The following is a 26,607-nucleotide window of genomic DNA, read 5'->3' as shown; positions in this document are numbered from 1 at the left end:
TAGCGCTACTAGAGATATTCTTAAAGTTTCTATGAGTTTCTTAAGGGCCAATTGACCACCGAAATCTTGTGCACGGGTGATCGTTCATCCCTTTCTTATGCAAGGGCTTTGAGAATTGCTCGGTGTGTATGTGTTATTATATGCGCAAATGCTGTCAAAGTATTGGAGTTTAATAAAATAAATTATTAATTACTTTTTAAGCATCAAGCTTAAGCTTTTACAAAGAAATGTTAAATCTATGTATATACAACATTTTTTCAAACCTCCCTTCGGTATTTTGTTTAAAAAAGGTTAGGTAACAATAAATATAAATGATCTGTGTAACGAGCTGAGCCGATTTAGTCAAGCCAATCTCTCCGTACATACGCGAGCGAGTCTCTAAATTTTTGTGACATCGGTCTGAAATTTTGCAGATCTCCTATTCCCACCAAGAAGCTGCTCATTTGTCGGATTCGCCGATATCGGAACCATAGGATATAGCGACTTACAAACAGATCGATTAATTGATCGATCAGTCCCAGTATAGAAAACTATATAGCCGACGCTAGAATTTATCAACAAATTGTTCAGATCGTACTACTATCACCTAAGTATGTGCCACTCACACCTATCGATCGAAATCAACATAAAGATCTTTTTATGCTATAAGAAATACACTTGTGAAGGGTATTATAGCTTCGGTGCAGACGAATTTAAAGATTTTTCTTGTTTTATGCTGGTTTGAATAGGGACCGACTACTAGTCCTGCGTACATAAAAACATTATATCAGAGTAATAATCACCTCTTTCATTATTGCGCAATATATCTGTGTATATGAGTTATCCTGACGTCGGTTAAATTATTATTTGTAGATATATTCTCTTTTTAACTTATTATAATTCTGTTTTAATCTTATTTAATGAGTCTTATCCAATATGTGCGACTTTTTGGGAAGTATATAGACAGGGAGGGGTGATAACTGACTACTACCTAGATAGAGATAACTTAGGTAATGTCTTCAACAACAACAAGGCCGTTCACAGAAGAAGTGCTTATAAAAATTGGATCATCTAACACTTATGATTATAAAAATCCCTCATGTACAAATTTCCGATATTCGCAAATCAACAAATATCTCTTGAAGAATGAAATTATATCAATTTAGAATTTATTAAACATATAATATTTTATTAATATAGCAGAATATGATTAAAGAAGTATGGATTTTACTTAGCGCTCTTAAGAAACGCAATAACATCAGCTCGTTCTTCGGCCTTTTTGATTCCGGCAAATACCATTTTTGTGCCTGGTATGTATTTCTTGGGATTCTCCAAGTACTCGAATAATGCGTCTTCAGTCCAAGTTACGCCTTTACTTTTATTTGCATCCGTATATTTATAATCACCGAATGAACCACTCTTTCGTCCAACTACACCATGCAGATTTGGTCCAACCTTATGACGTGCACCCTTCTCAATTGGATGACATTGGGAACATTTTTGCATGAAAATTTTCTTTCCGTTCTCCGCATTGCCAGCTGGAACACCCATTGTGTAAAATGTTACGCTTCAACCAAATTTTTTATTCTTAAAATATCGTAGTTATGAAGAATATTTGGAAAGCAAATCAATGTTAAATAAGAAATCAATAACTGACTTTTATAGAATTTACTCGTAAAACGTTACAGCGTCACCATGAAATGAATGGTATTTCAAAATATTTATTCAAAATAAATTTTCAATAGGATTGCCAAATAAATTAATAATTACTTTTTTTTATTGGAGCAATATAAAATATTATACTAATTATTTAAAATTTGGGGGAAATATTTGATTGAATAAAAATAAGTAAGGTTTGGTTCAGGCTTGTGTGATATGTTTTGAAGCGTCTGAAATATTTGTAAAATGTAAAACCGAAAATAAATATGATTGTGGCAATGTTTTGGTATCAAATTATTCCATATTAAGTATTACAAGTACAAGCTTTCTATACATAATTTCAACAAGATATTTGCAATTCTGAAGAAAGACAATTGAAAATCTGTACGATTATTGTACGGGGTGTAAGAAACAGTATGGATCGATTTCACTCATTTTTGAAAGAGTTTCAGAGATACTATATATAAGTGATATTATTTGATGTTTTCTAAAATGTTTTAGTTATCTATTGTAAGTTCAAATAATCTGATGTAACTCAAAGTGACGTTCTATATAAAATATGCAAAGTTATTTTGACCGAGGATAGCTAAATCACTGAAATCAAGGATTAGTTATTTGTAAGAAACTGGCATATTTTCATTATAGGATATGCGAATATTTTTCACAACCACTGTAGCCTAGAGTTTCCTGGCAGACTGCGTGACTTTGTCGCTTCATTTAGCATTCGTTGATATCTTTTCGTTTACGAACCCATTATGCCCACTCCTTATCATTACATAAATGTATGTTTGTATGCGAATAGGCGTAAGACGTTTCGGTATTCTTTAGATATATTTTTTTATTACGACATCGACCTTGAAATGTGCTTTGTAAATATGTATATAGTTATTTACTTGGTATATACCAATATGCATATGTAACTCATAGGGTCGTATAGCTAAAAGGGCAGAAAAAGTTCTATAAATATTGTGTGAAGCAAAAGCTAAACATGCACACAAAAGTATACTCAAAATTAGAAATTAAGTAATCAAAATCCGAATTAACAAAGGGCTCGGGGCAAATAATCACAGTTAGTCTAAAAACATACATGCATATATATAGCATATATACATATGTACATTTTTTACCGAAATTACTTATTTCTATATTTCATTATTGTTCTTAAAATGTGTTTATACTTTTAAAGGTCTACGACGGATTAATTACCAGGTGAAGAGACAGTGTGTAGTATGAGTTGTGCAACCTCGATAGTACTCAACACACCTGCTTATGTCCCGTAAGCTTAGGAGCGGTCAGGCCTCCCCTGGCTTAAAAGCAAATAAAAACTGTTAATTTCGGCTTACCGAAACTATACTAAATAACAAACTTCCATACAGGGACAGGATTTTGGGCAATAATCCATGCTAGTGAAGATATCTTGTTAAATAAATAGGTTTTCCACAAAGAGACATCATTTTGATCTTTCAGTTTGTATGACAGCTATATACAAAATATAGTCCGATATCGACAGTTCCGGCAAATGAGCAGCTTTTTGGTTGGAAAAAGACGTGTACAAAATTTCAGTTCGATATCTCATAAACTGAGGGTCGTTCCCATATACATATACAGACAGACAGCTAGACGGACATAGCTAAACTGACTTGCCATGCTGATTATTTATATATATACTAGGGTGGAGCGAAAAAATTTTTTTTCTAGATGTTAAAAAAAATATTTTTTGATCCAAAAATTTTCTTTTTTTATAATCTACAGACTTTACCCCCAGGCTAAGCAAAAAAACAAAATAAAATATTTCGCTCCACCCTAATATATACAAACTTTGTGGCATTATAGCCTGTTCAGGGCATAAATATATCAATGTACATATAAGTACATCAATGCCTTATTAGAATTGGCAAATATCTTCTACAATATTAAAAATATATCTAAACAAGCAATAATTGAGAATATAATCAATTAGTCATTTAGCTATCTGGGGCGGAAGATAATGCAACAAATGATCAGAACATCACAATCGGCCCAGCCATGAGTTGTACATAAGTAGTATAATTAACCCGGCTTTGTTTCATTTATATAAATGTCTTTTCAAAATAAGCAAAGAGTTTCAACTGGAATCCCATATTTACAAACTAAAAGTTCAATTAAATTGCTCGATACAGTGGAGTATAAATAAATATGTGGACGAGTGAAGCTACGATTACGTAATTTCTATACTTATGTAGGTATATGCTTTTCGTTAACTTTTTGCGGCGATTCAAGTTCCTTTGCAATTCCAATACGTACGAGTATGTGAAGTTACCTGCGGATGTGCAAGCTTGAATTAATGATTTTCTTGTGTCACCAAAGTAAATCTTACTGAAACAATAAACTTTTCTTTCTCACGAAGTTTCTCATAATTCTCATGGCAAAGCACTCGCACGCTATGACTATATTTTTGCGTCATAAAAATTAAGTTTCAATATAATATACATACGTACATATATATATGAGGTTTGTTGCCTATTTCCTTACATAGTTATGTAAAAAGAAAATATATATATGTGATTATATAATTATTCTAAATAATAGCCTACATTTATTTTAATATTTTCTAAAGAAATATGTTTTTGGGGAAATTTTTTTTTAAAATTTCCAGAATTTTTTGAGTCTATAAAAATATGATTTGAATATATGATTCTACATTTTCTTATAAATGTTTCATAATTCACTATTAGTTTGTGCGATACAACTCTTAACTACTGTCGAAAGCTATTGCAGAAAGTGGGAAAAAATATATTGTACTTATAATTCTGTAAGATCACTTTTTCATTACTCTAATTGCGACATGCCTAGTCCATCCAACATTCCATCTATTTATTTCAAAGAGAAATAAGAATGATATAAATAGAGATTACGACAGCTTAGTCTTTGTAAATTTACAGAAAAATATTGATACTGATTAGTGACGTCATAAAAGAAAGGAGAGGAAAACTCTGATCACAATTACTATGAAAGTTGTACAGTTCATTAAGGTTGATCTGGTTTTGGAGCGAACTTTTGTTGCAGCAAAATATATGATTTGTTTTGTGTTTTTTAGCAATTGGAAGATTTATACATATTTTTTGTAATATGGAGTTCACGCGAAAATTTGTAACGTAGTACGATGCTCAGTGGCTTGAGATGACGCTTCTTTTGCTTGTTTTTATCTTTCCACAACGTAACTACAACGACAACAAAGTCATAGAATTATACAGATGGCACAATTTGTTGGGTAATTTTTTTTTACCATAATCTATTCTTTAAATATCAGTAAACAAACTAAATTGATAACGTCGGTCAAAATTTACAAATACATACATCATCAAATTTTATCAAGAACGTTTTGGATTGATTAAAGTTTAATATTATTAAACTTAACAGAAACCCTCGTAATACTGCCAACATTACTAAAGTCGTTACTTTGGTCTGAAATGTATTTTTTTTTTTGTTAATTTGCTAATATTAACATGTCCATGTTAAGAATATGCAATTTTACCTATTTTTAACTTAACTTTTTACAGACTTATGATTTGATCGAGCTTCTCGCTGTATTTAGGTTAGGTTTAAATGTCGAGCCTACACGATAGCTCACTTTGACAATTTAGAATGCCGGTCCGTTGTGATACCTAAAACTCCTAAATATTGATCATAAAAACCCTAATAAATCGTCAAAGCGCTTTGAATTTGTCACAAATTTGTGGAGGCTGCAAATACCACTTTGGCTAACTCTCCTGGTTTAATGAAAGTATGACTAGCGAGATGTCCCAACGGCAGTATTGCAAAAGCTGGACAATGGGGCGAAAGTTCCTGGTTGTTTCTACCTCCCCTTACTTCATATATTTAAATATGATAATTTTTGTCCACCATTTTGGATGATGAAGATGCTTGTTAGTTATTTATATTAAGAAATTATTTAATTATTTTGCAATAGCAATTTGTTCTTGGGTATACATATCTATATACTGAGAAGCTAAGTTCTCGTTTTTTTTTCTGAGGGCCATCATAGTCTAAGCGCAGTGATAGGTAGTGTTTAAAGCTTTTCAGAAACTTTTAAAATCTCAAATAGCGTTAATTCCACTTAAGAAATTTAATATAAACTTCGTACATACATACATATGTATGTATATGTACAAGTACTCACTTAAAGTTGAATTCCGTCTATAGGTCGTGGGTAAAAGCGCTTGTTTGGAAGACATGCAGACTTCCACATAACTAAACGTGCAACCTGATATTCTACATAGAATCACTACGATTTCATGCCGTGTCTGCAACGAATATGTAATGAAGGTCTAATGACTGCCGCGACGCTAATTTATACGCGTCCCGCATTTCTCGAACTTCACCAACAACTGCGCAGAGCCAATGAGAAAACTGCTAAAAACTGAATTCAAAACTCGACTGGAAAGTGTTATGGAAAATTAAAACTACCCATTGCTAGACACTTGGGCATAAATCATTGGAAAAGCAATCAACAATTATGATAATTAGTCATTTTTGAAAATACTCTCACAAACTCGCACACATAAATGCATATGTATGTATGTATGAACATAGGCACTTAGTGCATATATGTTTGCATGAGTATGTAAACGCTAATAGGTAAAACATAGTACATATGTATGCATGTATATTGATTGCAAGTGGCGGGCGGGCATTGAGTAATCGGCCAAAAATACTTTTGTGCAACCGCCAACCAAGTCTAAATGGAGCAATTAAAAATAAAAAAAAATTTAAAAAAATTAACAAATTTAATGATTTTCAAGCGAACAGTACACATTTGTACACAAGAACTAATTTTTCGAAAACATTTTTATAAGTTTTATGATTTTTATGCTTGTAACGACACAAAATGTGGGACAGTCCGTGCGCCACGACGCTCACGCGCCAGCTCGATTTCGGGAACTTTTGCATTGAGCAACTGTGTCGTGTGTGTGCGAGCAATAAAGTTGGCTTTTCTATGTCATGTGGTGTTGTGGCCGCTATGTGCTGTGTGGAGACCATGTGTGGTGTTGTTGGCGCTGATGTGATGGGACGCGGTTGTTGGTGCTGCAATTGGAATGATGTCACTTGATGGCCGCGTCATTGGTTCTTTGCGTTCTTGTTTAAAGAGCAGAGGGAGTGTTTAGATTTATGTGTACGTTGAGATTGATAATTTATGAACGCTTTTGGCGCTTAATTCTTAAAAACGGCAATTAATTAAAGCGTAAATAAATAAAGTATATTTGATGAAAATCTTAAGGCCAATTTGTAGGAAGTACGCATTCATATTTTATTTATGGACATACATATATAGGTATGTGTCTATCTACGCGTATTGTCGTAGGTCTGACAAGTTGTAAATAATTATTATAATCAATTAAACAGAAATTTTCAAAGAGTGTTAATAATAATTCGTATAATATATAACTGTATTTGTAACAGCCAAATGGAAACGTCGGAGATCCTATATGGTAAATACATATGTATATAAAATTGATCTGTGTAAAAAGCTGAGTTGATTTAGTCATGTCCGTCAGAATGTCTGCTGTCCGTCCGTATATAAGCGAACTAGTACCTCAGTTTTTCGGGCTTTGAGCGCGGCGACCGAATCAAAAAATTCTGTAACGGAAATAAACCTAACACGATCACAAATTATGCGTAAAATATTTGCATACTTTTAGTCGTATTTTCGCATATCTCAAGCGGAACAAATCATTTGATGAGCAGGGTGATTAAAAATAATAACATTTAAGATAAAATATTTTAAAGGCAAATAAAAATATGGAATTTAATAAAAATTTAATTATTAAAATATAAATTATTCAATATTCGGAGTCATAATATTAGTAGCATTATTATTATTTTGCTAAATAGCTACTCCACCCTTTGGAACAGTATCTCCTTTGAATTGAACAATACAATTGAAATTGGGTATTTCAATCGGAATAGCAATGGTAATAAATTTCCACTTATCTTGACTGGTGATTTCAACATCAATTTCCCTGATAAAATATCAAAGCGGTTGACAACTTTTCTTTCGGAAAAATTGAATTTGAAAATGAATAATGATCCACAAGAATCCACAACAAAATATGGGACCACCATTAACGCGGTATTTTCCAGATATTTAGTGGATTTCAAGTCTCAAACTTACATATGATTTTTATTTCAGTTACCACAAACATATAGTTTCAAAGACAAAAATTCCTGAATGACCTACATGTATTGTAAGGCAATAAAAATATTTTAAACAATATTAACTTCTCATTTATTCATTAAAAGAAAAAAATGTGTTTTCTTATCGGTCACCACGTTCAAAAAGTGTAACTTGAATTAATAACAAAGAAAAAAAATACTTCATAAAAAATAAATAAATAATTAGAATTGCATAAGTTGATAAAAAAATGCTATGCAATAGCTTTACCGCGGCAGTCTCCGAGTGCCACACGTATATTTTACAAGATTTATTCATGAAGTTTTGCATAGATTATTGCTTAGGGAGTGGTAAAAGCTCAGAACAAATTTTTCAAATCGCACCACTTTAGCGCATAGTCGCCACACAAACTCATCCATCAAAATCAGATTGAGAGATAGATACGCTTTTATGTTATAAGAAACGTAGCTGTAAAGGGTATTATAGCTTCGATTTTTAAGTTAAGGTTTTACTCTTTAAATATATAAAATAGCTGAAAGAGAAACCAAGAATGCTTCATATAGTTGAAATAGTTGTCATAGTACAACATATGAACACAACAAAAAAATTAAAATTTTAATATACATAACTTTTGAATACACCTTGTACATACCAAATAATTATAGTTGTTATTATCATCTGGCAAAGGTACACATTGTGCCATTAAAAATACTAAAAGTTAATTTTCCAAAAATTATAAATTATAATGGTTAGAAAACATATGTTTATATGTTTCTTAATTTGTGTTAAATAGCTTAACTAGATTTAATCTAATAAGGAAAGTTTAATAAGTTTTGATCAATATTAGCCTCATAGTTGAAAAGAAAAGGCAAACAAATCTAGTGATACAGTAGTAATCCTAATGAAAATACCATGTGATCAAATTTAACCCGGACTGACTGATTTCACGATATGCAATCTTTTATTAATAGTCTCCTGAGCCAATATGGTTCATGGTACAATTTTCCGTATATATTTTAAACTGTAAAATTTTTTACACATTTTAAGTTTATAATACTTTTTCCATTTTTTATATAAAAATTTCAAACCGGTATCAACTATTTAAACTACCTAGAAAAAAAATATTAGAATGTAAGGTTTATAAGTTTATGTACGCATTACATTAAACTAAGTTCAACTGGAAGGATACCCTAAACTAAGAACACATCAGGCATGTTCAGAAAGCTTAAACTTGCCACATCTTTCTATGTGTGTATTAATAATATAATAAAAATCCTTTCTATACGTAAATCAGTCTTCACTATACTAACAAACTAATTGCCAAAGGAAATATCTTCGAAATATTACACAACCAATATTCTTCATGCGCTTATTACTGTCTGTATGTATGTATGTTATTTTTTCATACATGTCCTCGTACTTATACCTTATGCAACTATGCCTATGTAAGATTATGCAACTTTTCAATATTTTATACGCACTCGTACGAGTATAGTTGCGAAAATTCATTTTGAACACTTTTCCTTTTTAGGACGAGGTCGCTGACTGTCCTTCAAAATATGAATTATACATATACATAGACTTCCATGTGTGTAAGAAGATATATTCATGTGTAGGAATCTTTACTTAAACCGTTACTATGTATGCATGTATGTGATATGTAAGCTACGGAGCGCAGCTTTTAAAACTCACAACATCCCTTATTAATGTCCTCGCAGCCGATGCTGTGCAGTTGCGCACAAATATCCGTCATGAGTAGTTATACTACATGACAAAAGTTATTTGTTAAGCTTCTTTTTAAAAACAATATTGCCATTTCCCTGCAATTATAGAAAAATTATAGGATGGGTTTTTCTTAATTTTTATATTCTTCACCTGACCGCTCTGCGAGTGTATTTCTGATGTGGAAAAGCTTCTTATTTAACTCAATTAAAATTTCATTACAGAACTTTTTTTTACGGTAACCCTGGTAAGAGAAGTTTTTTTTCTGTGCTGGTACAAACACAAAATTTGCATAAAAAAATCTTTGTGCATTGTTTTAGTAAGAAAATAGAAGATATATATAATTTTCAAAACATTTTACAAATCTGCAACAATTTATTTCATTCGAGGTTATATACAAAACTGTAGAAATTTTAATTTTAGTTTCTGAAATCTTCTGATGTCTCTGAGAGTGTATTTCTTAGCTTCTCATTTAAATCATGCATTATTTTACTATATAATTATTTTCATATGATAGTGGTTACATTTGTGAAATTAATTAAATTTCCTAATGGACTTTCAAAATTAATGTAAATAATAATTTTTTACATTATTTTCGTAAAAACAGAGATGACTATACATTTTGAAATTATAATCTTCTTTTTCTCGCTATACAAATTTTGAAATTATATTTTTCTGAATATTTGAACTGTTTTATGTTTTCCAAATACCATATTTTTCTTGATTTATTAACTGCAGTTCATTCCGAATTCACTCGAGATTTTTATTTTCTAGAGTTTTGCTTCAAAATTCAAAAGTATACCCAATTATACTAAGTGTTCTTTTGCAACTCGATTATTTCCAAATTTGTATAAAAGAAATCCTCTCTCGAGAAGGTTAATTTATCATATGTCGTGTATATACATACTTACATATGTACTATGAAATTTTTGTAGATATGTATACACTTGTACCTATATACATACATTTGTATTTATGTACATTTATGCATCTCTTCTACTACCCACGGTAAAATGCAGTTATCTTCAAACCCTAATGAATGAAAGCTACTTATAAGTGGATACGAGTACGAGTAAATGCATGTACCAATTCTTATACAAATATAAGTATATAGTATATATGTGCATATACCTTTACGTATGTACGAGCTTATGATTGAGTGGGACGATTGGGCAATATAATACGAATGTCAACAGAGAGTTCACAGCTGCTAAGAGCTCCAATGACGCAGAGCATAAAACTATAACTACAGCTAAATACTGAGAGGAAAACTAACAACAAACAGCAGAAAAAAGAGAGAACTCAAAATTCGTAGTCTACCTTGGAGGTGAATGAGGGCAAATAGTCAATGTTGCTGCTGCTGCTGCTAAGGCTTACTTACGGTACATACATACATATATTTGTGTGCTTTTTAGTGATGCTTTTGCCGTTGCAACTACTGCCCTAGACTTTTGAATGAGTGCTAGAACTTAGAACCAGAAAGTATCAGATTTGTTGAGACACACACATACATATCCACATGCATACATATGTATATACACCAAAGTTTTATTGCTGCCACCACAATTGCCTTTCTTAGCGCAATGCCCATTTGTTGTTGGCCTTTTGGTTGCAGCAACAACGTTGCTCACGTTGCTCGTGTGCTGCGCTGAGAGCCACCGCAAACGGGTGCAAATTCGTGGGGCTTATGTTATCGCCATCATTTCATTCAGTCAGCTGACGCAGTTTGTGATGGTTGTTTGTTAGCGCTACGAAAATCGCCTTCAAAATTTCTCTGGTTGTCTGTCGTGTGTTTTTATTGTAATTGTAAATTTTGCATTGAGTGCTTAATGGTTGCAGGTAAATAAATGTGGCAGGTTGGTGAAAATAAGAAAAAAAATCAATTAATTGTTATTATAACAACGCATGAAATAACGGTAATTAATATATAAATATTACTAAAATAAATTGGAGCCACAGGAGCCGCAGTATACATCAAAGGATACGTCTACACACGCTTTAACTGCGAGTAAGTTGCTAGTTTGGACTAAATCTTATATAATCTTTTGAAATTTACACGGTCTACAATTGATTTTATTGTTGAAGTTGGCTAAAAATTAGCTAAAATTTCATTTCAAGTAGGAAACAATATACTTGTATGCAGGTCTATGTGCCATAGTATACCGTGCGCCGTGAGATATATTATATACAGTTATATAGCGCATGTAATAGTGCATGTATTGGTGACGTGCTGATAACATTGACGTTGTGAAGGACATTTGAAAATAGGGATTTGAAAGAGTGCCCCAATTGTGCAAACTTGCGTGCTGTTCACACTGGCTGCAGATATACACACATACATACATATATACAATACTTATTTACATCCAACTGTAAATTTGATTTATGCACAGCAGCTTGGAAAAGATAATAAATGAGTCAAAGCGCCGCAGTGTATAAATTATAGATATTTATGCGGTCGTATATCGCAATTGCTTTCAAGGATTATGTGATGTGAGCTCTATTCTAGCTTGCGCCTGTCTAAACTAGATTCCTGAATGCAACATATAATATAACAGTAAAATGAACTGTGATTACAACAAAATAAACCGTTGAAAGCTTATGCAAGATTTGTTTGACATTTTTACTTTTCTTAGACACATTTTATTTTGGTTCAGTTTGGGGTTTAAAGGTTTTCTCATTATAATATTATATAAAGTTTTCAGTTAATCGTTAAAGGTATAGACCGTACAGAACATACATATCTATGTATGTACAAAGATGTTATTGTTGGTTATATACAATAATTTTCATATAAAGTCAAATAATTAAAAAAAAAATTTGTAAGTGTTTAGGAAAGTAGAAGAGTCCTCTCTTATTTTAATAGAAGGATCCATTGTTGAAGCTTTCACGGGAAACTCTGTTTGTATATATTTCTGTTATATGTACCAACCTGCTTTGGATGTACTATATATTTTATATTATGTACATACATACATATCTATGTATATATATAATAAAAAGTGGTTATCACGGGGTCATGTCGTGTGTCCTCAGTATTCAGTTTTTGTTTTTTGCAGTTTGCTTTGCAAGCACGTGTACATGCAAAAACATATAGAAAACGTATATGTATGTATCTACATAACGACCTATGAACGCTCATATACCTTCATATATACTTTTTGCTTACGTAATTTGTTCTGTCAAAGTCGGTGTTTAAGGTGTTAATTTTTTTTACAACAAAAGCTAAATAAAATATATAAGGATAAACATATGCATATATTAGATATCCACACATACATATGCATTTGTGGTATAATGAAATGAAATTCCTGAAGTCATTCATGCAAATTTTTGTTGGGAACACTATAAACACATTTCTGCTTAAGAATAAAAAAATATTTTTTAGTGAATATACAAAAAAATTTTATATTTATAAAGCCAATAATTTTTTAAAACTTAACTTTCAACAAATTTTTTTTCAGATTCTGTGATATTATATATTTTCTCATACTTTAAAAATATTTAATTTGACACTCAATGAAAATAATAGTCTTATGACAAAAACCCAAATTATTTGGTCAAAATAATAAATTCCGAGCATATGGTAAAAAAAAAATAATAACTTGTTATAAATTTTCGTTAAAAACACGCCCCGTCCGCCGTATGAACAGTTCTACAGTCCAATAATAACTTTGTTCTAACACTTGTGAGAAGTAAATATATACATACTTATGGTACATACTTACATATCTACATGACCTATATAAAATGTATTGTAATGTAAGAAGTATATATACGAGTATACAAATATAAGTATATAGTAATGCATTTTTAAAATGAAGAACTAGGTGATTTTGACACCTACGGAGCCTAGGGTAGTTCTTTCTCAATTCATAATTACTCAAATGCATACCTATAATTTATAATTTTTTCGCTTCCATAATTATATGGTTCAAATGAGAAAACTCCTCAACGTAAATTTCTACTTCTGTTTGGAACACTTATCAATTGGTTCTGACAGCCGCATTACCTATATTTAGCGAATGCATTGACAGTAAAAATCGATATCATTGATACAAGTAAGTCTCGTGTGGGGCGAGCGTCAATAAGTTCAGCTAGCAGAAGTGTTATCAAATAAATAAGCAAATAAGTAAATATGTATATGAATCTATACATAAATTCATACATGCATATGCATAAATTCATACATGTCATAGTAAATAGGTCAAAAGAAGAATATTCTATAGAAAATATTCAGAGTTTATAAATAATGATATGGGGATTATGTCTAGTAGTAGAGATTATAATACTTAGTAGAATAAATATATATGTAAATACATATGGTATTTTTTTTGCAAATAATAGAAAAGTTTGATAGTTAGTAATTGATATATAAACTCAGCAAAGATATGGTTAATTTAAGGTCAGAGAAAAGTTAGAGAGATTATTGCGCGCACATAATAATATCACATCCATAAAATTGATGGGTCTAAATTATTAAGTAGTACGTACGGTATATGGAGCATGGAGTGTTGACCTCAAAACGCTTAAAGCTAATTTTTCTGTTTTGTTATTACATACATCTTTATTTTGTTGAATATAATTGTAACCAAAAATTGAGCACTTTCCGTCTAAATTTAAAGCGAGTTGTGAAGTTTTTAGCTTTTAACAAACAGCTGTTGAATTTAATAAAAATCTTTTCGAAAAGACACAGACAGCTGTTAAATTTTATAGAAACCTTTTCCGAAAATAATTTATTCATCAATAACTGGGAAAGCTGATCTTGGTCTTGTAACGCTAAATGAGGAGGTAGAGGGGTATACACCATTGCTTTACAAATATTAAGTGGAGAGAGAAGCTGTCCTCATGGTCTTTTAAATTATGTGAAAATACTCTAATCAGAAGTTTAAGCTACTCCACCGAAATAGGTAAATATCACCACCCAGTTCGGTGTAGTTTAAAAGTAAGGATTCATGAACCAAATATTGCGTTCGCTACGTTATGACTCATAAGAATTGGAGGAGGAGAGTTGTACTTTACACTGTCAAAATTTCTTAGTAATTGTAAACAAAAGTTACACCGAAGCTATAATACCTTTACAAATATAAAAGATTTCATACAAAAACTTGATTTTGATCGGTTAGTTTGTATGACAGCTATATGCTATAGTAGTCCGATCTAAACAATTTCTTCGTAGACTACACTGTTTACCTTGAACAACAATCTAGGTCAATTTCATGAAGATGTCTCGTCAAATAAAGAATGATTTGCAGCGTTCAGTTTGTATAGCAGCTTTCTGTATGCCATAGTTGTCTGATATCGACGATTCCGACAAATGAACAGTTTCATGAAGAACAAATAATTTGTGCAAAATTCCAGATCGATATCTTAAAAACTGAGTAACTAGTTCGCGTATATGCAGACAGACCATACCGGTTAATTTTTAATGCTACAAACACGTTTGTTATGAAAATTATAAAGATTCAAATATTGATTAAATATTTATACTTAAAGAAATTCTTAAGCTGATATGCAATACAAATGTCTGTATGTATATGTATATGTATGTAAATACCATACATATTAAGTAAGTAAGCCATGTAAAATCAAGTTTAAGTTTGCTTACGATGCGTGAAGGGCAGAATATGCTTAATTATATACTGGAATATACATACATATATGTACATACATTTATACATATATATACCATACATATGTGTGTGTATGTATCTACATATCGCTTGTAAGCGTCGCAACTCGAAATCGCTTTTATTTTAGGTCATTACAAAAAACTTATTTTTTTCGTAACAACAACAATAAAAAAGCCACACGAATGAAATATAATGGCGACAACTAAACAAACTTACAAACAACTCATAGATGTGCATACTCTACGTTGACAAGCTATTTAATTTGTAACATTGTTTTCTGCGTACATTTATAATAATATAAGTTTGCTTTTTCCGAGCATTTCGTATTTTGGACTGTGTCTCAAACAAATAAGTATTTCGTTAACAAGTTATTTACAACTACACCATATATATGTATGTATATACTTGTACATGTGTACTCTTAGATATTTGTATGTGTAACTAATAACATTTACACTTTGCAACTTAATGTAGATTTTCATAATTGGAGCCGCAGACATACTACATATGCGCACACATACAAACGTTCGTAAATAAAAATTTTATAATCTCGTCAATAATATTTTCCATTGTTATCAGAAACTACTATATACTCAATATGAACATTTTTACGTAAAATCATAATGTCCTAATGATAATTAATATAATTAAATTACCAGTAATTTCCGTGGGTCTTACAGGGAGGCACTTATAAAATCAGAAAGGAGTAACTAAAGGTTCAACACTTATCCGTTTGCCCCTTATCTGATTTCCATATGCATATGTATGTACATATAAGCTTTACTTTACTGTCAATTCTATTATAATAATTACAAAATTCAAGAAAGAAACACATATTTTTTAACAAAAATTTAATACTAAAGTGTAGTAGATGAAGAACTTAGTCATTCCAGTGCGCATTTTCGATATTAGCACTGCTCATTTATCTATGTTAATAATGTTTGCGTTGAAATAATGTTAAAACAAGACAGCTGTTTATGTCGGCGCAACATTTCGTGAAGACAGCGGGTAGTTCAAAATTAAAACACGTACTACAAGTATTTCATAATCCAGAACAAACACAATAGAAATTTGTCAACATGAAAACCTGATTGAAAGTTTTACAAAATTCACTTTATAACATGAAAAACACTTTTTGGAATTTCCACCTGTGGTGACAATCACTAAAACCCACACAAAATATTAACACCCAGCACTAAATTTAATGGTTTACAGATTAGCGAGCGGAGGACTAGTGTAGTTTAAAATGATGCCAGGGTACAAACAATAAATGTTTCACAAGTAATAGAGACCTAGAAAAAATGAGTCACCACAAATAGAAAGTTAGCACAGCAATATTTTTTTTTATATATCTACTATGAAGCTTCTTGAGTGTAAAGGTTATTATCTATTCTTGTTATATTTAACCCTTTCGAATACAAGACAAGACAAGCAATTAGCAAATCAGTCTCGGCTTTGGTGAATTTTTTATCTTTGCGACTTATAATATAAATATAAAAATCACAAAAATAATAACTTCATATATTAATACCAACAAATAAACCTAACGGGAAACGTATAGTTCCCATAAACAAAAATGTGCTGGAAAAACCGAATATTCACAAATACCAATTAGCAAACTATTCGAGCACGGTCACTTTTCTTTACAAAAATTATTTTGAATCGTTATCTGTACCTTGAAATACCAGACGGGACATATTTAAAATAAATACAATGTGTATTCTACAATTATTGTGAGAAAACTTCTATCTGGAAGTATATGTCCCAATAGGGCCGAAAGGGTTAAGTCAAATATATCCAGTTTTATTCGGGCATAAGGTCGACTAAAATATAGAAAATACTTTTAGCAATCTTCCTTCTTTTGAACGGATGTTCAACGAAACGTCGGTTCGGAAAGGTATAAGCACAATAATTTATCTAAAATCTCAAAAAAAGAAACAATGCATTTATAAATATTTTACGAATACGGCCTTCCCCGTTGATGAAACATAGAAAACATTCTCTGTAGGAGATATTGGGCGTACAATGACGAGGGAAAAAAAATCAAATGTTGGCAAAATGGCGGCGTTTAAAAAAAGTTGTATGTTCCTACAATTTTGGTTATTTTTGATCAGTCAAAATTCGATTTTTGATCATATAAACGATCTGGTGAGTCTTTGTATGGGAAACTACGTGCTGAATAGGCGAAAAAGTTGTATAGTGATTGGATCATTTGTCCCCAAGTAATCAATGCAGAATATTCAAAAAATGCTGTTTTGACAACAACAGATTTGAAGATAAACTGATAGAGCTAATTGAACTTACACTTTAGAAGCCGAAGCCTGTAATTTAGAAAATATTTTAAATATATATTTATTTTAATATTATTTTAATACGATATTTTTAATGATATAGATTATCAAAATATACAAAAAATAACAAAAATAAATATTTTTTTCAAAATTTTACATTTAAAAAGCTTCAAAACGGATGAAATAGAACTAGTTATCTTATGAAGTTACTAACTAAATTTTCTGTAATCTATTTAAACGCGTTTCTGTTTACGCATGTGAAACTGCAGTTGTAACATCTTTGAGCACCAAATTATCACCTGCCTTCATGAATTTTCTTATACACCTACTCGTTCTCATACATATGTACATGTGTATTTATCTAACTTAAAGATACATGCATATAAATGAGCGTAAACAAACACGCATATATAAACAATATTTAAGCGCTTCATATCATTAGTTTGCCTTAAGTGTAAACAACTCTTCGGCTAACATGTCCGATTACCAAAAAAACAACCTTTGATACTGTTGAACCAGCCTACAAACATATACAGTTATGTACGCAGATGTGGAGGAAGTCTTGATTAAAATGTCTTTTGTCGGTAATTTATTAAATGTTTAATGCAATGCATATCTAACTAAGCTCAATGTCTCAGAGGGGTGCCAAGATCTTCTTGGTGTGTGAAATCCGATACTGTGATAATCTTCTCTGGATATTCGTTTTTGTATTTAAAGAATGAATAATTTAAATATGTCAACGGTGGAAATGTAGAAAGATAAGAAATTACTTTATTTATGAGCAGTTCTATATTGCTTTATTCTAGAGGTGAATAATTTTCTAAAGGGATTGCTGTCAAATAAGCAATCAAATCAAATAAAAGTGTTTGCCAGTTACATAAGTACTGTTAGTAAGTACATTAAGTATACATTAGCTGAAGCTTCTCTATTCGGAGTACAAAAAATCCTGGCTGCTTTGCAACAAATGTTATTACTGGTCCACACTTTCTTAAAACTAAACATGATAACTAACGTCAATGGTGAAAGTTACATTCAAAGATTCCTGCAAAATTCTTTAAAAAGCTATATAACGTGAGTTATGGTTTCACACTTTATTGGGTCGAACTCTGCAGACCGTTTTTTTTCGAGAAATTGAGAATTGTCAATTAGGTCATGGAAATCGCTCCTGTTCGACTACATTACGTGTTGTTACGTCAAGTGAATAGTCTCTAGTTTGAAACGAGCCAGTTGAATCCAATGACAGAGTTCCTATACCTCTAAAAAATTATATATATGTGTATATAAAATTGAAGGTGTTATTTAGCATACGATTTCCTCAACTTCCGGACTGGGCGATTGCTTCCTTCAGTTTGTGCAATTGTGTTCAATCCCACCAAACACATAGGAAAACCTTCCTGAACGTCAATCCTGAATCGTTTGCGCCGGACACATTTATCATCTCTACTAACCTTCCGCCTAAGGAATTGATCGATTTTTTGCGATTCAGCAGCGTTTCGGAGATGGATACTTCGTCCGTAAGGTTATTTTGCGTTAATTCATGTGACACTCATACATCGAGTTTCCTTTGTTAAATGATTCAAAATAGATTTTGTGTAATGTTTACCTCCTAGCCAATTGAAGCAGAGCTTACATGACCGCCAGACTCTACGATTTCCATTGTTTTATCAATATTTTCGACATCTGGCATTCCAGCGCGTTTTGCATCTTTCACATCAAAATTAACGGAATCAATGAAACCGAAATTGCGCATGTGTGGCTGTTACAGTAACAGGACCATAAACGCTTTTTACATTTTCAGCCACCTGGCTTGCGTTTTCGCCTTTATCGAAGAAAAATTGTAAATAAGGTTTATTTTCTCTTTTCTGCTGTCCATCTTTGACGCGGGCTCAAACAATACTGAGTCAATATTACAAAACTGTCTGAGAAATCTTTTTAGTACGAAATCTTATCTAACGACATATACATATGTATGTACGTATAAGTATAGCGTAAACCGTTCTTGTAGAGAAGAGATAGACGAGTTCTCAAACTGTTGAAAATCTAGAAGAAATGTATTTTATTCGAAAACCTACAGATTTTTCAAACTTCCTTCGTAGTTCTGTTTTTTTTTTAAATCATAATAATCATCTCATTGTGTATACCCACCATCTCAGTAGAAAATAACCAGTTTTGAAATTTGTCTAGTAATATCAGTTACAGATGCATGTCTGTATGTATGAATGCATGGTACACTTGTTAGCTGCCTTCCTTTCACACACGGCTACTTCTTCTAAGTGCGGTAATAAAAAGTGTGGGACATTCTCCATTGTTTTTCCTATTTTGATTAGCCATTGTGCCTACAATCATAACTGAATGCTCCATTTGGAGTCGTACATAAGCCAATACACCTGCATATTTATTGTAGATAAGCATGTGTACTCGTAGTGCTTATGCATATAAAATTTATGTAACGGCATCTTTCGTGTGCCAACAATTGCTGTATTGCTCTGCGCTGTGAAGTGGGTGTAATTTATACCTTTCTGCATATCAGATACTCGCATAGATTGCATATAAGTTGTTGTTGGTGCTGTTAATCACGATGCGGTTCACTGCTCTTCTAGGTTACACTCGTAATCGTAAGTATAATATTCTAAGGGTTTTCACAGAGATTGTTACATTGAAGAGTAAAATACTATGTACGAATTGAAAGGCAACATGAAATTTTAATCGGAATGTATTGTATTATATAACAAATTTATTCTCAATACAAATCATAGACCTGTGGTTGGATTCCTGGATCAGATATTTGAGTTTTGAGAACAGATAAAATTTACTGGCAAATTTGCCGCAAAAGATGACTCGACTTTAATTTTGTGTTTCATTAGCTGGTAACTCGTATCCTCGCTAATATTTTTTTTTGATTATAGTATAGTTTTGCCAGTCCTACTTTTTGGGTTTAAAACAAATAACTGTCAAATGTAATATGATTAATTACCAATTTCTGAAACTTTCACATTTGATATATGGGAGGTTTTATAAAAAATTTATCTTTTTCATTAAAAATTTTCCTGAATACTTGTTACTTGACACCAAAATTTAAGTCTCTTAGTTTTGGAGTATCTTTCTGAAATTTTATACACGAGCTTTTCTCCACAAGAAGCTGCTCATTTGTTGGACTCTGGGATATCGGATCCCTATAGCATATAGCTGTCATACAAATTGTACAATCAAAATATCCTTGTATGGAAAACTTTTTTATTTGAGGAGATATCTTCACGAAACTTAGCACAGATTATTGTCCAAGGCAGTGCTACAATCTCCGAAGAATTTGATCAGATCGTATCACAATGGCATATATTTGAACGATCACAATCATGTCCTTGTATGGAAAACTTTTTATTTGCCAAGATATATTGACGAAATTTGGCTTGAGTTATTGTTTAAAGTAACGGTACAATCTCCGAAGAAATAGTTCAGATCGGACAAATTGGGATTGGGACTACTCATGTTTATATCTACCGCACAAACCGATCGTTTAAAATGCAGTCTTTAATGGAAAACTGTTTTCTCCATAAAATTGGGTATAGATTCGGTGCAACCGAAGTTAACGTTTTTACTTGTTTTAATTAAATTACTTCCAACACTTAACTTCTTGTTGCCGTATCATTTGTTCTAGCGATTTACTCGAATAAAATGCCAACTAACACCAACTAAAAATATTTTCAACTGTAATCCTTCTTAAAACTCTTTAGCTTTATACTCATATGATTATAACTCCGCTATTTTATCATTTTTGTTGACTTAAAATTTTCATTGGAATGGCAAACTTCTATTTTGAAAAATCCACTTTTGATTGCCTCTCCCTGTAAAGTATATGTATATACATGCTGCACAGTCAAGTACAACTGATTGCATCATCAAGAAACTCCAAGTACATTATATTCATGAAAATAATAAATATCAAATATGAATGATTTTATATTTGAACATGAATAGAGAATGAATATAAAAACCCCTAATTGGGCACATATTGAATGCACTTACATACATATGTACATAACATACAGAATGTACAAGTAGAAATTCTAGACTTGTTTCAATGAAAAATGTAATGTAAATTGAAAAGTGATGTAAAATTTAGTAATAAATAAAATTACTGATATTCTCATAATAGTAATTATGATGCATTTAGCTTTAACTCTCCAAGTTGACATCATCTAAGCAACTTTGTAGGTCGAATATTTTAGCCCCACCCAGTACTATTAGAAATTATTTGAATTTTGAAGTTTTCTGTTAGAGCAATCGTCGGTTGTTTGGCTAGCTCAAAACTTCACGTTTATAATTTAATTTTTTCAAGCTTTCTAAATTATTAATACCAGTTCTTTAGGAAAAGTTAAATTTATCACAATGGAGTGAAGCCATGCATTTTCTTAAACGTCAAAAATGGTAGCAATAGAGACCTCGGCAATTTGTCCTTTATGCTTTTGAAACTTTAAGTATTTGATAGTAATATAAGTTAGTTTGTGACGTCATGAATGAAAAAAGTTTTTGTTGTCAACTACCGGAGAAAGAAGCAGTCAAGAGGCTAGCACAGAAGCACTGAAACACTATGATTTTTAATTAAATTAAATGGAATTTAGTGTGCATGCAAACTGGCAGATAACACCTTGATATCGATATTTCAAACCCAGCAGGAGAGTGAGTTGTTGTAAAACTTTAGAGCTAACTTTAACATAATTAGTATGCAAAATGTGACTAATCCGTACAAGCATGCAAACGTTATTATCCTTTTGTAACCTTTCGGGTATAAAAGGACACAATGAGCCTCTTCATAGAACATGCTCAAAGAAATTAGTGTCAGTTAGTGACATATAAATAAAAAGATCAAAAGTGCTTCTAGTTACATGTTCCTTTGTGACTAATCGCGAACCCATCTCATTTTTCGAAAAGTATATATACATATATTAATACATACACACATATGTATATGTACCTAACGAGATGAATTCGTCATCAATATGCAAATATCTAATTTGCTTCAGTTGAATATCAAATAGAACTTCAATGTTACCTACAAGTATAAAGCAATTTATAAAATTTTAATTGTCTCCATAGTATGCAGATTTAAATACAAGAACTGTGGCACCAGCACACATCTATATAAAATATGTATGTAGGTACATAGATATGTATGGAAATCGAAATTTTAATTATTGAAGCTGAAAAGTTTTAGGAGCCTCCTAGGAAGTTCAAGAGGCTATTGCAAGACTGGGTCTTAAAGGGCTAAGCCAACTAGATGTTAAAAAAGGCCAAACTTGAAAATCAAAAAATTCCATTACTTTCTAGTATATATATTTTTAACTTTACATCAACTATTCGCGAAATAGTTTCGAAAAAACCGTGTTTAAAGTTTCACCTGCTGAAGCAGATTGGCCCAAACGCTGCGACACTATAACGGATTGCCATTTCTTTCACTAGTTATTCTACCAACTACAAACAATATTTCTAGGACCCCAAGGTCTATTGTAAACAAAAAAAAATTTATTTTTAGATAATCCTAAGCTGATTTAACCCCTTAAGAAGATATTATTCTACTTAGGATTGTTGTTTTTAATATCCGAATTTCTCTCACTTATGTAACTTGATTAAGAGAATCCTCTCGAAGATAGGCTGCTAAATATGAACAATTTATAGAGTGAGTACTTCATAAGTTATGTTTTTTTTACCAAACAACATTATATTCAAATAACTCGTTCTCCACCTTTTTTAGTGGATCAATTACTAGAAATAATTAATATTCTTGGTATAATAAGTATCATCACTAAATCATGCCATGGAAAGAAAAAATACTCTCTCTCCTCCTCAGGCTCTACGTTTGGCACTAAAGTTCTCCAAAATCATACGATATGTCGAATTTCCAATTAGGTGCACATTGTCAACTTCAAATTTATTGCTGATAGGTACATACATAAATGGGCCACTCTTAAAGTTTGTTGTTTAGAAATCGCCGCCTTTTCGTTTTATTTTTTTATCATTTAGCGCTGACCTAGTTTTGAATTTCATTGCAATACTGGTATTAGCAGCGTCGTAACAGAATGAAAAGGAAACGAAAACAAATTATCAGCTGACAAGCAATCGAGGATGACGTTCGGTTTCGCACTTGAATTCATATGAGCTTTTTCGTTTTATTTGTTGTACTTTTGTACCGGCGTTGCACTTGCAATGCATTAGAGTGATAGCGACACGTCCGTCATAACGTCAATGAGGCAATTAGTGTGCAATTGAAATGAAAGTGCACACGCGAGAACAAGTGCATAATGCGGGTATTAAAATGTGTGTACTTGAGCATATGTTCTTACTGAACCCTATATAGCTGTGATGGGGGTAGTCTTTAGCGTAGACTAGTTTAAAATTATTCATTTCATAAGTTGTTAGTGAATGGCGTTATTTTCGTGGATCTTGTTGGATATTATCCTATAGAGTAGTTCTATGGTGATACGCTGTTTCCGAACAAGAGTTAAATGAAATGAAAAATTCTCCTATTGTTTAAATAGAGAAGCCTCTCGATCATATCCATTTCATCAATACCATTTTCCGTTAGTTTCTTATTTTAAAATTGTTAAATCCATTCGAGAATTTTGGTTAAAAGTCAGTTTTTGGACCTTAGTAAGCGTCTGGCTTGTTTTAATCAAATTTCTCTCATTCTTCTTTAATTTTTAATCTTATTTTAGATGTTCTGTTGAGGAAATTGAATAAAACTTTTTTTACTTACGAGAAGTAAGTAAGTCTTAATAACTCTATATTTAATCGATTAATCGTAGAAGTAATTTCGATTCGGTTAAAGCATTTTGCTGAATTTTGGTTTTATCTACCTTGGTACTTAAAAAATCTTACCTATCCAAATAGGGTTAGATCACCGAAGTAACAGTCCTTGGCCGAATAAAATTCGGATAAATTCCGGTAACGCAGAACCGGCTATTTTGGGAATTGAATCTACATTGGTCTATTAATGCAGTTTAGACTTGACGGATCAGAAGCACATTTTAGTTCTTTAAAGGCTGCTTTTTCAAAATCCCTCTCTTTATTGTCAATAGTGTTCTCAATTTTAACTGAAACTTATTTTCTTCATACTTTCAGATCCTCTCGAGCGAACTTAAACAAAGCAACGCGCACACAGCAAATCGATGAAGATGGGTTCACCAGCCGTTAAGCAACACAAACGTGCAAGCAAATCGTCAAGCTCTTCACGAGTCAGCATGACCACTTCCGAGGCGGAGGAGAACTTCGTCGAGTCAAAACTTTTCAGTTGGATGAGACTCTTCCGATTTGCTTCGTTGCTTTGCCGTGCGGAGTAATTAAGTCACACTTGGACAACATGAGTGAGCCACTTGGTGGAGGCCTGTGCGCCTCCAAGATTTGTGACTGGGGATTATATTATAATAAAATAAAGCATAAACAATAATAATTACATACATACGTAGTCATAAAAATGCAATTAGTTCATAGTGCTGCATGAGTGTAATTAGAATATTACAAACGCAAACTTATCAAAGCCAATAACAACAAAGTCCATTGTACTATTTGAAAAAAAAAAAACAATGTTGAAAGTGAAGTACCGTTGAATTTAAATAATAAGTAGTAGTCAAATTGGTTGAAACAATAAAATATTTATGAAAGAAAAGAAAATAATATTTAAAGAAATACATATTTACATATTTTATTAAAATTAATAATATACTATATATGTATACTAGCGCTTCTCTGTACCTTAATTGTTGGATGAAAACTTTATTTTTAAAAAATATCCGATGTTCTCGAATTATAGTCAACTTGTTGAACACAAACTAGCACATAAAAGCTTATAAGTTTGTAGTTACTAGTTTGCGAAGAAAACGGAAGAAAATTAAATAATTCAAAACTACTACATCTAGTGTATTAAATATTTTACTGTTATCTAGTAGAAATTCCATTTTTAAGAAACTGTTTACAAAAAAAGTTATTAATTAAAACAAATCTACAACTCTGGGAACTACTACAGGAAGTTCTACATATAATTTAAGCCCTATAGAAATCTCTATAAAAACCCATAAGTTAACAAAGGGTAACTAGTCCCACTAAACTCTTAAACAACACAAAAAATAGTTTAATTTTCTCCACCAGTACTGTTTCTAAGAAATATGCAAACAGAAAGCAATAGAATTACTGAAGATAACAAAAAGCATTTAGTCCAAAGTTGCCATTTAATTAAAAAAAATATTAAACACATACCTAAGTATGTATGTAGACACATGAACTAACCTCAAATGTTAACCAAAATGCAATATGAAATAGCACAAGCGTCGCTGATTGAGACGACTGCACACAAGCGAGTACTGAATCACAAACATTACATATTATAATCGGAATGAAATGTCACAAAGTCAATATATGTAGGTACATATGTACAAAAGTATGTACGAAATCCAGTCAAAGAATGGAGTAAAATATATATAAATATATAATATAACTTTGCATCTCATCTCATGAGATTTTGCCGACTAATTTTAGCTTTTAATTGCATCTTAGCCTAAGTCAAAGAGTTTATCGAATTGACCTGAATTAATAAAAATAAAATAATAAAACTAAATAAAAAACTGGCTTCAAAAAAAGCGTTTAATGTTCGATACAAATTTTCTTGGAAACAATAAAGAATTGCATGAATCTGGAATCAATTATTTACTTGTGTGATTACTTGATTTATCCTACAGAGATGTTAGTGGGGCAATTTTGAATGAAGCCGATCCACGTTGAATTACTGAACCGATAATTTAGAGACGATATGACTTTATCATTTCCTAAAAATTTGCTTCAGAAATCGCCTGAAGATGTCGTATAGTTGAATACTTTCGGAAGTTTGGTGTTGCAAAGTAGTGATTGAACATTACAAGTGACTAAGTAGTAATTATCAACTGTGTTACTGTTTATCTATCCATATTTTCTTAGTGTGCGGTAAATTCTACAAATCATCGATCGTATATCTGTTGGGTTTCCCAATCTTTCGTTCCTTTATAAGGTGGTGAAAATTTACTTGGTTCCTGCTTAGAGTGGTGTAGTTTGTTGAATTCGATTATCATGAGGGAAGGTACCATTTTGACGTGGTGTAATTGAACTTTCGAATTTGCGCATTTTCGATGTTCCCTTTTAATAGTTTACA

At 31.7% G+C, this 26,607-nt stretch overlaps 2 protein-coding genes across 4 annotated transcripts; one reads left to right on the top strand and one right to left on the bottom strand.

Moving 5' to 3' along the window:
- Positions 1-1,118: 1,118 nt before the first annotated feature.
- Positions 1,119-1,696, bottom strand: LOC106618008 (cytochrome c-2). Its single transcript, XM_014235515.3, has one exon. It carries the CDS (start codon positions 1,528-1,530, stop codon positions 1,207-1,209), a length of 324 nt encoding a protein of 107 aa, XP_014090990.1. The 5' UTR covers positions 1,531-1,696; the 3' UTR covers positions 1,119-1,206.
- Positions 1,697-11,206: 9,510 nt separating this feature from the next.
- LOC106618007 (uncharacterized) lies at positions 11,207-26,128 on the top strand. 3 transcript variants are annotated; one of them, XM_070106226.1, is made up of 3 exons: positions 11,208-11,350; positions 11,471-11,519; positions 24,552-26,128. In XM_070106226.1, exon 3 carries the CDS (start codon positions 24,599-24,601, stop codon positions 24,767-24,769), a length of 171 nt encoding a protein of 56 aa, XP_069962327.1. In that variant the 5' UTR covers positions 11,208-11,350; positions 11,471-11,519; positions 24,552-24,598; the 3' UTR covers positions 24,770-26,128. The 3 variants fall into 3 exon arrangements, with proteins under 3 accessions (XP_069962328.1, XP_069962327.1, XP_069962326.1); XM_070106225.1 differs by having other exon boundaries at positions 11,208-11,367; XM_070106227.1 differs by lacking the exon at positions 11,471-11,519 and having other exon boundaries at positions 11,207-11,367.
- Positions 26,129-26,607: the final 479 nt, after the last annotated feature.

This window comes from Bactrocera oleae, chromosome 3 (assembly GCF_042242935.1).
Source record: "Bactrocera oleae isolate idBacOlea1 chromosome 3, idBacOlea1, whole genome shotgun sequence".
In the NCBI taxonomy this organism is placed as follows: domain Eukaryota; kingdom Metazoa; phylum Arthropoda; class Insecta; order Diptera; family Tephritidae; genus Bactrocera; species Bactrocera oleae.
This window is presented reverse-complemented; position numbering and strand designations above follow the sequence as displayed.